At 52.6% G+C, this 12,509-nt stretch overlaps 1 protein-coding gene across 1 annotated transcript in view; it reads right to left on the bottom strand.

Moving 5' to 3' along the window:
• Positions 1–3: 3 nt before the first annotated feature.
• Positions 4–12,509, bottom strand: part of ZFHX3 (zinc finger homeobox 3) — a gene marked incomplete at both ends in the record, with an annotated part of 33,234 nt that continues 20,728 nt past the window's right edge. The window contains 4 exons of the mRNA XM_010136225.1: positions 4–68; positions 4,517–8,722; positions 8,851–10,116; positions 11,451–11,553. Of these exons, the coding sequence (XP_010134527.1) occupies positions 4–68; positions 4,517–8,722; positions 8,851–10,116; positions 11,451–11,553 (5,640 nt within the window). The remainder of the gene's footprint in view (positions 69–4,516; positions 8,723–8,850; positions 10,117–11,450; positions 11,554–12,509) is intronic.

The following is a 12,509-nucleotide window of genomic DNA, read 5'->3' as shown; positions in this document are numbered from 1 at the left end:
GGGGAGGCCGGGCGAAGGGACGCTTGTGCTGGGCAGGCCCATCAGGTTGGGTTTGGGAGAAGTTAAAGCTGCAAGAGGGAGGAGAGAGAGGTGAGGAGTCATTGGCGCTGGGCAGGCAGAAAGCACAAGGTGGGGTGACCCTGGGCCACCCCACAACCACCCCTGCATCACCACCTCCTCTGCGCGAGGGCAGAGACTGGCCCGAGCTCATGTGTCAGAGCAGCGCGGCTCCTGCTTTCTTGGGGTCAACCACTCCTCTCCCTGCTCCGTGAGGCCCCATGCCACGGGGACGAGCCTCGTCAGCCCTGTCACCCGCAGCCAGCTTGGCCACCCCGCCCAGCAGCACCGAGCGAGGTGTCTCTGCCGGGGACACCCACCAGGCACCCGGAGGCTCACCAGAGCTGTGGTTTTACTGACCCCCTGACACTCCCCAGGGACAAACAGCCCATGTCAGGGGCAGGCACTTCCATGCCTGCACTAAGTGGTCCTCTGGCCAAAGGACCAGCAGCAGGAAAGCCCTTGGCCAAATGGCTGTAATGCAAGGTCCCCTCAGTCTCATTAAACACTCCACACATCAGAAAGCCTTGGTCATGGCAACTGAAGAGGATTGAACAGGCTAAATCTAAGTTATTTTGTCCTCATTAGGCTGATGTTCACTACTCCACAAACCTCTGATGCAACCCTGTCCTTCCTTCCAACGTAAGAGGCTTTGGGTGCCCAGGTCTGAGCGATTTCAGAGTTTATGCGGGATACAGGCATCCTCCCAGGGCACGAACATCTCTTCTGGGTGGAATTGGAAGCACTGCGATGCTTCCTCACAAAGGAGATGGATTCATGGTGGAATATGAGCTCTGCCTATCTTCCTGACAGCAGGAACAGCCACTAACGGGAGCCTGGGTACCAGTTCCTACTGTCACAGCTGACAGTAGCTGGGGGCAAGGGGAGTGCGGCTCCTGCAGTCACATCCACTAGTCATGTCCACGGCAGCTGGCAAGTGTGCTCCTAAGCAGGAACTTGGGGAGTCCCTCAATGCCACTTGCGGAAAATAAAAATGAAGCTCAGTTCTAATGTTCTGCCGGTGCAGCCCTGAATGCTCCGTGGCTCCAGAGCCAGGAACCTGCTGCAAGACCCACCCCTACCACAAAACTGGTCAACAAAATCTAACCTTCCTTTACAATGTGCGAGTCCTCATGGCTGTAACGGTAACTGGTCAGAGGGTCTGAGGGCGAACGAACCCTGCTAGGAGCAGGAATCAGCCCTGGAGGCACAGCAACTTATATTGGAGGTTATAGCTCTTCTGTGATACATCCATGAGAGGAGATGCTGCCCCTTTAGGGGATGATTTGGGGCACAGTGGCAGATTAAAATCTTTTCCAGGGGGCACATGCCAGCAGGGAGCCGCTGTGCACGGGGTGGGTGGCGATTCCTGGCAGGGAAATCCATTTGCCTGGTGAAGGCAGCATCAGAGAGCCTCAACCAGAGCCAGGGGCTGGGGCCAACAGCTCTGCTGAGCTGCAGCTGCCCCATTTACTCTGGTGAGGTCTTAAATCATTGTAATCAATGCTGAGGAATTTGTAGGCATCCTCAACCATCTCATCCCTGCTGCCAGCAGGCAGCACGACACCCGGGTCCTTGACCGGAGCAGGCGGCAGGACCTGGGGCAGAGTCTGATGGAAGGAGCTCAAAAGGCAAATTCTGTGCAAAGAAACAGGTGCTCCTGAGCACCAACGCCAGACTGCCCCCGCACTGGAGGGTGGCCGGGGGCCGGAAGAGCTCCGGCATGGCTGATGCAAAGCCCTTCTGAAACCTGCATCTGCTCCAAGGCACTCTTGAGACAACAGTGACTGGTGAGGTAGGACATGTCTGGAGCGATCCTCCACACAGCAGCCTCAGATGCCGGATAAGGGCACATTATGGATAGACGCCACTGAAACCGATGTTCCCCATCTGAGCAGTCCCCGAGAGGTTCAAGCGCAGGAGCAGCGGCTAATTCATACCATTCCTGGATGCGCAGCCTTATCTGCTTCGACAGGCTTTGAGCGGAGATGGCCTGACCTTTGGAGCTTTATCTAAAGGCCACAAACAGGCTGTTTGACTTTCTAAATAGCTTAGACTGTCTGGGCAGTCACTGATGGCTTTCAGCATTCAGAGTACGCAGCCCCACCTCCCCAGGACACACATTGGTCTTTGGAGAAAAAGAAAAGCAACAATACAGACAGAAGTGCAAAAAAGGAATTTTCAATCTTGTTATACATTTGGGGTACTAAGTAAACAGCACAGAGCTGTCTGTGATAGGCTGATGACATCATTTGCCAAAGATCTTCTTGGTTTTGGTCTGGCCTCTGAAACGAGCCCTTCCATAAGAAAAGCATCGCATGGGAAAGTCCCAGCATGCAGAGATGCCCCTTGGGCATCTAGGACTGGGTTCGAGGAGCAGGCAGCCCTGAGCAGAGGAATTTCTAACAGCAACTGTTTTTAAAAATGGTTTAATGACAATGACCTACCCTACACCTACAGTCACGGACGATTCTGTTTTCAGTTTGGGAGTCAAGGAAGAGGTCTGTAACTACGCACGAAAGATGTGCAGAGGCCCCGCCTCCCAGCAGAAAGCTTTTCCAGATCCCAGAACAACTTACTCTGATCTTTTCTGCTCTCTGACAGGCCTTTCTGACACGGTCATCAGCAGCCAAGACACACAGCCATCCCCTCTGCTGCTCTCGTGGAAAAAGGGATCTGGGCTCCAAGAGAGTGGATCATATTTGGAGAGGCCAGAACCCAGCAAATGCAGTGAGATTTAACTCTTCTTCATTTGCCAACAGAGGATATTTCAGAGACGAGCAGTAATGGGGAAAAAGGTGAGCACAGTCCCTTCCAAGGGGAGAGAAAGACGCCCATAGTGACTGGTGTGTCTCCAGTAGGGTGTTACACCCAATGTCACTGCAACCACCATGACCTCAGGCCGGTGGCGCTGGCATTTACGGCGCGCAGCTATGCAGCCGGTGCCCTGCGCGTGGCACGAGAGCTGTTCTGGTTCCACGTGGCTGCTCGCGCCAGCTACTATCCGTTTGTCTAAGGCTTTGATTTGCTTATCTGGAGATTTACCTCCTGGATGACAAAAGAGAACAGAAATTTTATTACCATGACACAACCGTGTCACCTGGCACCATCTGCCCTGTGTTTTCAAATCGCTGAGAGTCAGCCTGCTGAGCAGAAGCATTGCAAAGTCTTTTGGAGACTGACAGCACTCCGCTTTCTGGTTAAGGAGCCAGGAGGATGCTCGGATCCTATCGGGGCTTCACACCACAGACTGTAATTCCTCATTAGCCAAGGAGTTCTGTACAGTAAGATAAAGCTGGAATTTCTGGGCACTGTCCAGTAGTTGCAGACCCGTATTGCCACGCCTTAGCAAACAAAGGTGCACAGCGGCACACGGTGTAACCGCACCACGGGCATTCCAGCCTGAGGCAGACTCAGCCTGCTGCTGAGGCAAGACGCTGGAATCGGTTCTCAGCAAACTTCTGCAGATGTAGAGCAGCCCTGGAGAACATCAGCTTGAAGAGGAGTCACCAGAAGTAAACCGAGAGGCCTGGCCAGTGAAAGCAGGTCTCCTACAGACCATCACTCACTCTGTCACGAGTGGCAATTCAGACACAGGCCTGTCTCTGGGATGCCATGGACACAGCAGGGGCGAAGTAAGGTCCTGGGGTCAAGTTTTCCAGGTCACTGCTACTCTACTGAGCAGTGACTTCTGCTGCTGGTGTTTGCCCCAGACCCGCCCTGCTTCCCACCCGCCCACCAGGTACAAGGGAAAGGAGCATCCTCAAAAAATGAAGTCCAGTATCTGGGACCAGGCCACCCTGAGGACTGTGCCCAGTTTCATTTTTATGTAGAATTGTTAAGAGTAACCTTATTAAAACACAAAGAAGATTTGTCCCACGACTGCACTGTTGTTTGTTGTTTTCAGGTCGTGTCCAGCCACTGCTCAAGAACCAATCCAGAGCCACAGTGGGATCTGGGATCTGTCCTGGAGGTCACCATAAGGGCTTCACCTAAAGATGCTCCAGGTTTCTGTCACCAGTGCTACCACACACATCATTCTTTTCCCTAGAAACAGTTTGGAATTACTAAAAACTTGGGACGGCACTACAGGAACTGCATTTAGTATCGAAAGAAGAGGTGCAACGGTCAGTGCACCCGGCACATGAGCACTCTTCCTGTTCTGTATGAGAAATCCTCTGTTTTCCTTTTCCTTGAAGGTGCTTCGGAATTTCCAGCCTGTGCTAAGAGAGCAGAGATAGGCAGCATGTCTGGACCCAGCTCTGCTTCAGACTTTGCTAGAAAACCCAGGAATCAGAGGTAAACCACCTACTGCTTATTAGCTGTCACGTCAACACGCTTGACTGGGAACAGGCCGGTGTCCTACTGCCAGTCGTCATCAGGGGAACACGCGCGTGTGCTAAAGCTGCACCACCCTAAGCCGTGTGTGTCTGAGCAGCGTGGTACCAGCCATACCCACCTGTGTTGGATGGAGTGAAGCCTGGTAAGGACGGGCTGTTGAGGCCTGGGAGCAAGACTGGAGGGATGCCCTGTAGTGCTGGGTACGCAGCAGGAAGGTTAAGAGCTTGCAGAGGGGCATTATCAAACATGCCCTGCTGTTGAGCTGCCAGACCAAGAACCTCATTGGCTTTTTTGATCCGGTCCAGCTCCTGCTGAGCCATCAACTGACGTACAGTAGCTGGGTCAAAATACTCCTTTTCCTTGTCCAACTGGCTTCCAATGGTTTCTTTAACTTTGGAGATATGCTGTTGAGAGAAGATATGGTCACGTACAGACAGGCGAGCGCTGTACTTGATGCCACACAAAGTGCACTCTGTTTTGGGTCCCTCGTAACTCGTTTGGTTTATACCAAAATGCTTGGCCATGCTGAGCTTAGACTTCTTCTCCTTGGCCCTAGCATTCTGGAACCAGACCTGAACAACTCTCTTTGGCAGTCCAATGTCATTGCCCAGGACCTCACACTCCAGCATGGTAGGTGTCCTGTAGTCATTAAAGCATGACTTAAGAACTTTTAGCTGGAGATTAGTCATCTGAGTGCGAAAGCGTTTCTGTCCGGGCCGATCCCCGCTCTCTCCAGACTTGCTGGCTGAACCACTTGCACCAGGGCTGGGTGAGCAGGGGTCTGCGAGGCTGGATGTTTCACTATAGTCCACAGTACCTTCGTTATCGTACTCTTTGCTGTAAAAGCTGGGAGCTGGGCTGACCAGGCCAGAAGACAGCCGATCTTCATACTCGGACATTGCTATCATGGCAGTTTTTGTCAGACCTTCACTGGGTCCCGATGTCGATTTGGTTTCGGTTGCAATCCCTGTTGCGCTGTCGTTGTCTGCGTTCCCTTCATCTCCTGTTGTAGTGTCTGTGATTGCAGTGTTGACAGAAGAGCAGTCATCGTTGTCCAGCTTCGTTTGGTCAAAGCTCAGATTGACCGAGGACATGGAAGGGCTCTCGAAGTCTTCTATCCCTTCCACCTTAATGGAGGACGGACTCAGTAGAGTTCGAGGTGACAGTTCCATGCTCTTGTTCACTGGAGAGAGAGGAACACTCTGCCCATCGCTGCTAGTTGGCGGTATGTGGGAAAAGCTTGCTCCATCGAAGATGTCGCTCTTCATTTGGAGTCCCCCATCACAATCCAAGAGCATAGCAGACAACGTCAAGTTGTACCCAGCTCTCTTGGCCTCATGCCAGTGACGGGATCGGATATGAGCTTCAAGAGCTGTCTTTGCTTTAAAGAGAGCTCGGCAGAAGGGACAACGTCTGTGGGCTTGGGCAGGCCCTACAGCTCTGAACTGCCCCTTCCTTTCCCGTGCACGGGTGTTCTGAAACCAAACTTGCACCACGCGTTTCTTCAAGCCCACTTCATGTGCAATGTGATCCAACATCTTCCGTGTTGGGTTGGAGTCGAGCAAGTATTTCTGATAGAGAATTTCCAGCTGCTCTGGGGTTATGGTTGTCCTTAGACGTTTATCCCTTTGTGGTTCTTCTCCTCCAGTCCCACTGTCATTTTCTCCAGGGCTCGCACTGGCCTTTTCCTCCAGCTTTCTCTTCAGAGTGTTCATTGTGGATGTTGGGGTTGACGGTGAAGTGGCTGAGCTTGCTGGAATCTGCGGTAATGTTCCAGATAGCAGCTGGCTCGCAAGTAGTGGATTGCTGGGGTCAAAAAGCATGAACGGCATATCCAGCGTTCTGTCCAGGAACGGGGGGTGGATAAACTGGTTCTGTGCGCTCAGGAAATGAAGCTGCTGATGCTCCTGCCAATGCTCAAAGGAAGGAAATGCCAGCTTACACTGGTCACACTGGTACGGGATGAGCTGAGGAGGTAGGTTTGCCAGCTGCTGAGGGGTGGACGTGTGGATGGGTTTGAGGGAGAGATGCGAGAGCTGAGATGGACTTGGGCTTGACTGTGACAAGGAGCACTGAGGGGGCTGAGGAGGGGGAGGTGGCTGTTGCATTGAGGAGGGGGAGGATAACTGTGAAATCTTTTGGTGTGCTGAATTTGTCTTTTGTTCTCCTTGGTCCTGTTGCTGTTGAGACTCTTGCTTTGGTTGCACTTGCTTCTCTTGAGTTTGGTTTTGCTGTGTACTTGGAGGTTCAGACTGCTTTGGTTTCTCATCTGTAGCTTCTACTTTAGAACTATAGGTGGAGGAATCATCTGCCTCTGCTGTGAGCTGCAGAAAAGCTGAGGAGGTTGCATTGGCTGAAGACGTAGGTGTGCTGTAAGCTTGCGAGGGCATTGGTGTGCTGCAGGAGGAACTGGTTGGAGTCAAGAGCTCCATTGCATCCATAGAGTCTTCATTCTGGCTATCATCCTGTCCATCCTCATCCTCATCTTTGTAGCAAAGCTTTTTCTGGTGTTTAATGAGATCAAAAATGCGCTGAAAGACTAGACTGCACTTTTTGCACTGGTAGTTCAAGTTGCTTGTTCTAATATACCTGTCGTTCGTAAGCTCCCGTCGTTCCCCGTCTTTGCCCTCTCCCTGATTCTCATAGTTTTTCCTAGCTTTCTGACGGGCGTTCTGGAACCACACCACTATAACACGCGTTGGGAGGTTCAGCAAGTTAGAAAGCTGCTCAAATTCATCATCCTTTGGATAAGCATTGGCATCGAAGAAGTCCTGCAGCACTCTGAGCTGGTAGTCAGTGAAGCGTGTCCGGGAGGACCGCTTGCTTCCCCAGTACTCTTGCTTTTGAGGTTCTGGAGAAGGAGGCCGTGAGTCTATCTTCAGTTCTTCCAGGCTGGTAATGGGAGGGTTGCTGAAATTGTAGGGGGAATCCTTGTTGCGCTGGCGTTCTTTGAAGAGAGTGTTTCTGAACCAGTGCTTGATCACCTTCTGGGGCAACCCGGATTTGTCCGCCATCTCTTTGATCTGTTCCTCACTTGGGGAATTGTTAATATCAAAATACTGCCGAAGGACTCGGAGCTGGTCGTCGGTGATCCGTGTCCGTGGCCTTTTGTTCTGCTGCTGCTGGAGAAGGCTAGGGTTGAGCTGATGCTGGTACAACTGGGCCAAGTCGGCAGGCAGAGGGTCTACGGGCCCCAGCTGGGGTGGCAGCTGAGCAGGTAACGTCTGTAGTGGCATGGTTTGCATCATAAGTGGTGAGAAGATGGGGAGCTCCATCGGCATGGAGAGCTGGGTGAGTGGCACAGACGGCTGAGCTGGTGCAATTGTGGGAGAGGTAATCGGTGGGGCAGAAGTGGGAATGGTAGGAGTAGAAGCTGGCTGAGGAGGTGCTGGGGGCAGCGGGGGCGGCGGTGGTGGAGGCGGTGGTGGTGGCTCTGGGGTCTGAGGCCGCAGCGGGTACAGTTTGTCGTAGTGTTCTCTGTACTGTTTGGCAAATCTCTCTAACTGCTTGAAGGGAAAGTAATGTTGGTGAACATGCTCTTGGTGGCTCTTCAGGATGAGGATGTTTGAAAAGAACTTGCCGCACGTATCGCACTCGAGCTTTTCCAAGTTCTCACCTTGCTCTGTCTTCCCATTCTTCTTCTGCACCTTCTGCTTGTTCTCGTTATACTGGATGACAAGCTCAAAGCCGAAGTTTTCCAGCAAGGCTTTTGTGGCGTTCCCTCTGGCATCAGAGGCAATACGCGGAGGCAGCAAGGAGGGCTCTGAACTGCTGCCTGGCACAAAGTCCTTCTTCTCTTTGGGCTTCAGGTTATCAGGCAGAGACTCCTTAGACGCTACGTTACTGTCTCCCCTCTCTGCACTTTCCCTTTCCCGTGGGGTTTCTTTTTCTTTCTCCTTCACTATGGATTTGTTCTTCTTCTCAGGGTGCTGGGTCTGCTGTATGAGGACGGAGTGAGGTTGTGTCAAGGACAGCTGACCTGGCTGCTGCTGTAAGAGCTGTGGGTGGCTCTGCTGAGGGAGTTGAACTTGAGCCTTCAGGTCCTCCAGCAGGCTTGGACCCGTACCAGTCAAGGTCAGCGCACCACTGGTGACAGGCAAACTAACTTCTGGATTGAGCTGGAACTCGGCACTGGGGATGTAGAACGGGAACAACAGATGCTGCTGCTGCTGAAGCTGCAGGAGGGTCTCGGTGGTCATCGGAAAGTGCGGCAAAAGTGCTGGGTTGAAGAGCTGGGACTGCAGCAGAGCAGCTTGCTGCTGCAGCTCCTGCTGCAGATGGGCCTGGACTAAAAAATAAAAAGCACTCATAGGAAGGGATCCAGCTGCATTGCCTTCACATGCTTTATAGTTACAGCTGCAGCGTTTGGCTAAGGGAATATCAGTAAATATTTCTTTCTCTAAATATTAGTATTTATCTTAAAGACAGTTTGCATTCCAGGAGAGACTGTACAGCAGGCTCCTTGCTGCTGCTGCTGCTGCTGCTGTTGCTGCTGGTGCTGCTGCCTGGATGCAATCATGTCTGCCAGCTTCTTCCGGTTCACCTCCTTGGGCTCCGCAGGGGAGGAGACACTAGTGCTTACAGGGTTGCCCAAAGAAGGAACTCCCACGCTGTCGCTGGGTACCTGGTTGAGCAGGCTGGGAATGGGAGTGGTGCCCGCAGTACTGGTGTTGGTGGCTGTGAAAGCATTACTGTTGCTGGCGCTCACTGGACTCGGCGTGGACGAACCCAACGACAGATTGCTGCTGCTGCTGCTGTTGCCAGCCCCGTTACTACCGCCGCTGCCCCCGGCCGCCTCCAGCTTGGCCGCGCGAGCCTTGGTTTGGTGCAGGACAGACCTCATGTGGATCTCCAGGGTCGAGCTCTGACTGTAGGCCACGTTGCAGGTGTTACACTTAAAAGGTTTGTTGTCTGGGCTGCTGGTCGGTTCGGGCTGCCCGGTAGCAGACTCTTGGAGGGCTCTTTTCAGTTTATGCAGATGAGAAACTGAGTTGTAATGGACCAGGAGAATGTTTTTTTGTGTGAAAGACTCCTTGCAGACCGTGCACTTGTAAGGGCGAGACGGATCCAGGAATTTCTCCATAGTGAAGTTAGGGCCCTTCCTGAAGGGTAAGGCCCTTTTCGGTTCTGAGCCAGAGTCCTCTTGCACCGACCCCGAGTCGCTTCCTGTCGGGCTCTGCTTATCTTCCAAGTCACTCTCCTCCTCCTTGTCTTCCTCGACTATTATAGTGTGGTCTTCTGCCAGCGAAGGATCGCCCATAGCGAGGAGGTCCCCATTCACCAGGAGACCACCATACAGCTGCTGAATGTCGGCCTCGCTCAGCTCCAGATGGCTGGTTTCCAGGTGCTTCTTCAGGGCCTGGAAGGTTCGGAAGCTGCGCTGGCAGAGGCAGCACATGGTGGCCGCCCGGATGACGTGGTACTGGGAATGGAGCTGCAGCTTCTCGATGGTTTTGAAGGCCAGGCTGCACTGGTTACACCGGTACTTGTAGACGTGGCGATCAGACACCGGCAGCTGCGGCCGCTTTGCGTGAACTTCGTTGAAGTGTGTCTGCAGGGCTGCCGAGCTCTTGCACACCTGGCTGCAGCCCTTCTTCCAGCAGAGGAAGCCGGAGTCCTCCCTGGCAGAGCTCGCATCGGCCGCAGCGGGCTTGGGATCTCCGCTGTGCTCTGCACCTTCCGATGGCAAAAGGCTCTTCCCCGAGTCCTCAGAGATCTCTGTGAAGACAAAAGCAGAGCAAACCTGAAAATCACACCAGCACACAAGGGCGGATCAACGCCCTCTTTTTGCCCCTAATGTGTCTGTGGTTTTCCCCTGGAAGACGACAGGGATTTCTAACATTTCTCCTCTATCTTCATTCATTTTTTTCAATACCAGCCCATTACCCTCATCATGGCCCATTGCATAAACCTACATAATTTGCTTTCTTGCCCACTTTGAGTATCTGGAAATTATTCACACACAAACGTTCCCTTAGCGCATTTATCACCTTTAATTCTTCCTTTTAAGTGAAGGTCATTCAGCCACCTCTCTGTCTCGGCTGTTTTTCTTTGATGTCCTGCTTGTTTTCTAACAAGCAGGTTCATCAAACTGAACACAGTATTTGAGTTTTGGTCCTATCAAAGCTAGAAACAACAGGATGGAAATTCAGGCCGTGCTGGCAGCATCCTGAAGGGTGCTCTTTGGGGGAGGGTGGGAGAAGCAGCAGCAAGCACTCAGTGCTCTGCCACTTCTCCAGGGTCTGAGAGCATGGTCCTGATGGAAAAGACAGCATGACATGGGCAGAGGCCAAAAAGGTGATCCTGTCATCCCGGGCAGCGTTGGGTACCCTGGCTGTGCCAGTACTGCCCCACCAGCATCACTGCCTTGGGGCTGCCTGCCTGGAAGGAAACGACGGCTGTCCTCATTCCCAGGTTCCTTGCAGACCTTCCAGGAGGGCACAGAAGGAAGACCAGGGCTGCTTCCCTGCCTGGTGAGAGACCAGATGCTTCTGCCCATGCAGAACGATGTTCTTGTGATGCTCTCACATCACAGGACAAAGCCGGGACTGACTAGCCATGGGTGTAGAGCCATGCTTTGTAACACAGCATGGCAATGGAAAGGCTGAGGAGATTTGGGCCGGGTAAGGACTGCAGCATCTCAAAGCTCCTGGAGGTGCGTGCCCAGCTAGGCTGGCAGCAGACCAAGTACAGCAGTGGTGGAAAAACAGTCTGCAGCCAGCAGCTACAACCTTTGGCACTTCTCTACCAAACCCCCCAGCCCTCCAACACCTCTGCTCTTCACTCTCCCCACCTGGTCTTCTTCTTTGCAAGGATTCAACACCATTTATCCATGAATCACCATGGTGGTGAGCTGTGCTCCTCAGCGCTGTTGCCCTGCTCTGCCCTGCCATGGGTCACCCAAGGCATTGGTATGGCACAGGTGAAGGGGGACGGTCCTGCTGGGCACCAGCTGACTGCAGGTTTCAGGAGACACCTGGGCACAGGGAGTTCTCCCAGGCAGACACGTGCCCGTACGCAGTCCCTGACCAGCTGATGGGACCCGCACTCACCAGGCTGCTTCCCCAGCTCCTCTGTGGCGGAGTTCCCGTCTTTCTCTGGAGTGGCTGCTGGGAGAAACATGCTGCTGGGCATCATCACCTCAGGTGTTGTCACCTGGAGACAGGGAGGGAAGGGTGTGGGGAGAAGAAAACCACAGGAAAACATTTTAAACATCTTCAGTGGCAAAATCAGACACCAGTATTTTAAAGTCAGAGGCATCACTTTTCATAGCTCGCTGAAGACTCGTATTTATTAGACAAAGCTCACATCAGTCAAAAGTGTTTCTACAGTTACATTCTGGACATAATTAGCAGTGCACACTTGAAGAATAATCTTATTATTAATATTTTTCCTTTATGTAGAATTCAGACTTTGATCACTGACAATGTTTTGTCATGGGCTGTGAAACTTCTTGTGCAACCAATTAGGTAGATAAGTTGAAAGGCCCACCTTAAGCTGCTGAAAACATAATAAGGCCCCTAATTAAATCATACCTCGTAAAGTACACTGTAATCTTGAACTAGGGAGCATTGCAGCACTGTTTTCAAAGTGTGTCGATGCAGGAAAGGGAGGGGCAAGAGAAGGAAAAGTACAAGTAAGGAGAGAGGTGACAAAGGAAAGGATGAATAAGGAAAGACTAAAAAGACAGCAAATTGTCTGCAAAATGAAAAGCTTTGGTAACCCTTTGCTGGCTCTGACTGACGTGTTCCCTTCGCCTCTCTTCAGGTGTTTGTCTAGACCCTGCCCCGTCACAACCAGGGCAGTGCGCGAACAGCAGCGTGGAGAGTTTGCACGCTTCGACTGGAGACGCTCTTTGGAAGAGCCACAAGCACGCGCTCATTGTTCCTAAACCCCATGTTTCTTTGGGTGAATCCAGTCACACACGGAACATTTGCAGTTTGCATGGGGCTGGCATCAGACAGGACAAGGATGACTCTTCTGAACACCCAGAGCCACCCTCTCACAGCGCCTGGAAAGCTGCTCCACAGCCCTTCTCCCCAGAACAGCCACTGGAAGGACAGGCCCGTGCCAGTGACACCAGCCGTGCCCTACTCCCGCACATAGCTGCC

The sequence above is a fragment of the Buceros rhinoceros genome, unplaced genomic scaffold (assembly GCF_000710305.1).
Source record: "Buceros rhinoceros silvestris isolate BGI_N320 unplaced genomic scaffold, ASM71030v1 scaffold1935, whole genome shotgun sequence".
Taxonomy (NCBI): Eukaryota; Metazoa; Chordata; class Aves; order Bucerotiformes; family Bucerotidae; genus Buceros; species Buceros rhinoceros.
This window is presented reverse-complemented; position numbering and strand designations above follow the sequence as displayed.